Raw genomic sequence first — 5,005 nt, forward strand, 5'->3', positions numbered from 1 at the left:
TTTCATATTAAAAAAACACACCCACTTACATACCAACTATTTAACACATGTTATTTTTAGGGTATTCATAAAACGGGAACTATCTTACTCGGTCGGCCGCTCAAAAGCACCAGATGTTTGAAATACGCTTTGTGTATGATCACAACAGCTAGTAGTATTCCCGAAACACAGTACTATGTATAGTGCAATCAAATACCAGTTATCATGAACAAACAAATATGCGACCGAAATAAACTTGGTCGCGCAAGCGTTGAACTGCTGGTCTGGAAATTTACAGAAAACCAAACATAGATAGGCGACATTCCAATCGAAGATATAAATACGGAACCACGCGTAGTTGGTACACACTAAAATAGGCTCCTTACTGCCAGCTACCGGATACTTAATGCACAGTAACACGAAACAACGATCTTGATAGAAACATTGGGTTAAACCGGTTGAAACACAATATAAATTTTGTAACACACTTACCATTACGTCCAAGAAGTGCCGTTCAGAGTCCAGTAAATGGTACAGTCAGTCTCAAAGTGTGGATTGTCATCATTGACACTAGTTATTTTACCACGCATAGAATCACACTTCTGTGGGTAAAAATATATTGAGTTACACTACGGTTTGCTTCCGTGTATATCAGAATGCCATTAGTGACAGCTTGATTAAAGGGAAAACCATTAAGCTACTGATAAATTACATACACGGTTAATGTAACAGCAACATTGAGCCTCGTACCCTCCAGTTACGAGGCCAACGTTTAACCATTATGCTACTGATACCTTATACTACATACTGGTAGACCAAGCTTAAATACATCTTGTACACGACACGGTAAAGTTGTCCATAGCATTTGGCTTTTGAGAAGTGAAGTAGAAAAATTAAGATATGCACACAGATTAACCTTACCTATAATGTGCTTTTGGATTAACAATAGTTATTATTGTGCTGCATATAAACTTTAGTTCAATGAAGTGAAGAATTATACAGTACGGTTTATTCTACACTAGATTTATTAAAAATTTAATTTAGATTCTAAAAGTAAGAAAATCGTCTTAATTATAACTACATTCAATCTACAGCGCTAAAATAAGAATACTTGGCGAATAAAACGAACAGTTTTGTAGTTTTAGACACAGTGGCGAAAAATAAGGTTCTGTGTAACTTTTAGGACACTGTTTTGTGCAAACTATAATGAAAGCATATCTTCTATCTACTGCATAATATTTGATAATGATTTTGAGTGGTTGGAATAGAACACAAAATTAGGGTTTATAAAAGAGGCGAAAATCCAGCTACATTTGTGTAGGGCTAAGACTAAGATCTGATTTGAGGTTTTCAGATACAATATCTAATATAGTACTGTGGGGTAGGATGGGATTAGCACCTAAATCCAATATTTCCTGATCGTATTTTTAAGTTACTTTAACAATTACCAACTCTTTTTAAAGAGTATCGGGGCTACAGTTACAACTTTTTTAATAGTCTTTGTTTACTATCAAATGGGACGAGAAAATGAGGCATGTCCCGTCTTACCCCACCCAACTATATAGAGCTATATGACGTCATGTGTTGGATAAGTGTTCGAGTAATCGGTCTATCGAAACTGTTTGACTGTCGGGCGCTTTGGATTGTGACGTCACAGCGCGTGCTATTGCGTCACCGAGGCGATCAGGGGAAAACCCAAGCGAGTAGATAAGGTTGTAATTGGCAACCATTCGTTCGACTTCTCTCCGTGGTAGGTAATCTGTAAATGAAAGCTTATGTTGCATATGCCTACAACCACGACCTACTAGGCCGTGCTACAACTATGAAAATACTTAAAAACACCTACTTTCCGAGGTATATGGAACAGAACATCGTTTTATAACGACTGTTGTTTTCCACCAGGCGAGGATAAAGCAAGTTTCATTTATTAATTTATTCATACATATTTGTATGTAAAACTGACTAATACTACTCATGTTAAAATACACTTACAAAAATATAAATATTTAAATAAATTATGTCTTGTGCAAAATACTCACCATTTTTATAAGGATGGTAACTTCTGAGGGCATGAGCAAGACGAGTAAAATTTCTTATCCAATCTTCTCCCCTCCGGAGCGTATGCTCCTCATGCTCTGCATCATCCTGTAGCTGTCGTGGTAACGGTTCATTTTCATCCCAACCTAAGAGTCAAATGTAATTTAACAATTTTGTTTGCTTTTTTTAAATAAGGGAGTTCGCTTTTTTCAACTAATACTTTTCCTAAATTGTTATGTCTGCAGCCTTTTTTTAATGACCGCCTTTTCTTGCAGATTCCTTTTGTTGTTTTAAAATCTATATGTCTTCAGTCTTCTTTGCATAAATACCTGCTGTTTGAATACGACTTGTGTCAAAGGCCGAATTTAGTTCTGCTTGTCTTTGCTTTTTTTCTGTAGATTTTCCTGAAAAATATATAAACTGATGAGAACACAAGACTGATGAAATGACCCAAAAATTCATGGTCACCAAAATGACCATTACTAAGCCAATATATGTTTCAGACTTAAAAAACAATTGTGTAAATCAAGCAGTAAGTTACACTGCATCCCATGCATGTTTAGTGTAAACTGTTACACAAATACCTATATTCTGATATGCTGGTACAAGAAAACAAAAACCGCTGCAAGAGTTATTTTAAATAGATAGTATTTGTGGCTGCAATAGTTGAAAATCAATGTTGTACAACAATTACTTGGTGAGGTTTTATGAGAAGACTGAAATGGGGAGTTGACCAGATTCTCCTTGTGTTGGTTGTATGATGAATCAAAGTTATGATCTGGGTTTAACTGTTGCTCTGCTTGTTTGAGTGGTTGTAAAAACTGGTGCCAGCTGAATATAGAATTATCATATGTAGAGTTTATATGACTGATTTATAAAAAAGAGAAAACAGTCTGAAACAGTAATTATGTTAAACACTTGAAACTTGCAGTCTATAAAATTTTAAGGTTTTGTGATATTACCTGTTAAACATATTTAGATTTTCACATCACAGAACATGACCACAAGCATTTTTCATTTGTTTACCGATAACGCAGAGTATAAATAAAGTTTTAAGAATGCAATTAACATACTTTACTACTCCATGAGCTATCTCTGCATTTTGAAGCATTTTAGTGAACACAGAGTCAGTGAGAGGAACTTGTACACGGACACATGCATCTTGTATCACGTCTGCTTTCAATTCACCATTACCTAGCCTGAAAACAAGAATCGGTTTTAAAAATATTTATTTATTTAACACTATGGTGGAAACATTAGCTTTGGAAAAAAACAAACATTTTCTTATTGGAAGGCATGTGAACTGAAAGGTTTAAATTATTTCTTTTATTGTATAAAACTTATATTTTTATACTAATATTTAGGGTTTGCTTACCACGGTTTGCTTACCACGTTCTTCATTCACAGATAAAACTCTTTAGCAAAACTTTTAAAATAGTTTGTTATTATTCTGAGTTAAACGTAGAGCACTAAACAACCTATTTTCATAGATGCTTGTGTGACATATTACTTCACCTGACGGGTAATTGGCAAAATCTGGCCTAAATTCTACATATTTAAGGACCTTACCCATACAGAACAGAAAACAGATCACCTGTCAGCAGCTTGGAGTGTGCTTTTTAACCGATCAAAGTAAATATCATCAACACCAGCCAATTGCTCCTTTAATAGGCTGGTTAGTTTATCATCATTGGCATTTGAAGTAATTGTTGGTCTTTCCTCAGCATTAACAAATAGGGATTTGTTTTCTACAGGTGATGGAGCAGATGGGGGACTTCTGTGAGAAAGAAGTGATTGCACAGATAAGAATCTGGTTGGTTATGTGTAAGTCCATACTTGAACCATGCGAATATTTAAATTCTTTAAATAAGCATTTGTCTAACAACATTGAACATTCAAAATAGTTTACACGGTGTAAATGCCTAACTTTATACCATTAAACATTTTATTTTATATTTACAAAAAAATAGACTTTTATATATTAAATTGGAAGTATGCATGTGCCTTTGTGCAACGGTGTACATAATTTCATACAGAACTAGTTTTATAATTTGATGTTATACCTTAAATTTTCAGCTGTTTTGGGTGTGTAATGTTTCTCAGGTTGATACACACCAGATTTGGTCAAACAAGTTGCAAGAAAATTTAAAAACTTTTCGTAGTTGATCTGGTTCGGATCAGACTTGTCTGCAAGCAAATTTAAATCTCGTAAACATTTTTTTATATATTGATAAAAACTTGAAAACATAATCTTGGTTGTAATACTGTCAAAAGCATTACTGATCATCGTTTATAAACCTTGCGCCAGCTTATGAGTTACCATGTATGTTACTTTGTGGGTAATTTTTGTATTGTTTTCTTTTGGGTTGAAGTGGCCTTCCCCAAGAACATATACACCCACAATAGTAGCAGCGACAATTCTTTAACTTATTAGCTCTGGGTTAGAAGAAAGCTCGCTAACTACTTTGCCACGCGGCCAGGCAATAATACAGTATTAAAGTAAAAAGCAACATTTACGAACCGTCTGCAAATTTTTGGAAAGTGAGCTTCATTAGAGAAGGTTTAAGTGGAAGATCATGTCGTAGTGCAACAAGACTTAGTTGAGTGGGACTTACGTAGCCTGTGAGATGACGGTCAAAAGCTGATAACTCAATGTACATGTCTCTGGTGGGGAAAAAGCAGTATTTAAAATTTTAAAACTTTAAAATACCGAACATTTAGAACTAAAATATTAAAACTTTAAAATAAGAATACTGAAAAATTTAATATATAAATTCACCCTAAACCTCAAAAATGATAAATGTTGTGGTTTAAAAAAATATAAAGTAACAATTTATTTACTTGATTTTGTGACTAGAAAATGATCGTAGTTGTTTTACTATCATAGCTTCTAATGTTACGTCATCTTTATTACATTCATCATTGTCAATTTCAGTTAAAAATGTCCCAGAAAATTCATTTTCTTTAGCCAAAGTGAACCTGCAGTAAA

General features: G+C 34.1%; 1 protein-coding gene across 2 annotated transcripts in view; it reads right to left on the bottom strand.

Annotated features, from left to right (window-relative positions):
- Positions 1-911: 911 nt before the first annotated feature.
- The window catches only part of LOC100184588 (uncharacterized protein C1orf87-like), a 6,764-nt gene continuing 2,670 nt past the window's right edge, over positions 912-5,005 (bottom strand). Inside the window, exons 6-12 of one of the 2 annotated variants that reach the window (XM_018812894.2) lie at positions 4,080-4,203; positions 3,611-3,793; positions 3,090-3,215; positions 2,711-2,847; positions 2,346-2,408; positions 2,019-2,162; positions 912-1,738 (exon numbers count right to left, since the gene is read on the bottom strand). In XM_018812894.2, coding sequence (XP_018668439.1) covers positions 1,557-1,738; positions 2,019-2,162; positions 2,346-2,408; positions 2,711-2,847; positions 3,090-3,215; positions 3,611-3,793; positions 4,080-4,203 — 959 coding nt within the window. In that variant the 3' untranslated portion in view covers positions 912-1,556. Of the gene's footprint in view, positions 1,739-2,018; positions 2,163-2,345; positions 2,421-2,710; positions 2,848-3,089; positions 3,216-3,610; positions 3,794-4,079; positions 4,204-5,005 lie in introns of both variants that reach the window. The other variant, XM_009861163.3, reaches the window with a different exon arrangement.

The sequence above is a fragment of the Ciona intestinalis genome, chromosome 8, assembly GCF_000224145.3.
Source record: "Ciona intestinalis chromosome 8, KH, whole genome shotgun sequence".
Classification (NCBI taxonomy): domain Eukaryota; kingdom Metazoa; phylum Chordata; class Ascidiacea; order Phlebobranchia; family Cionidae; genus Ciona; species Ciona intestinalis.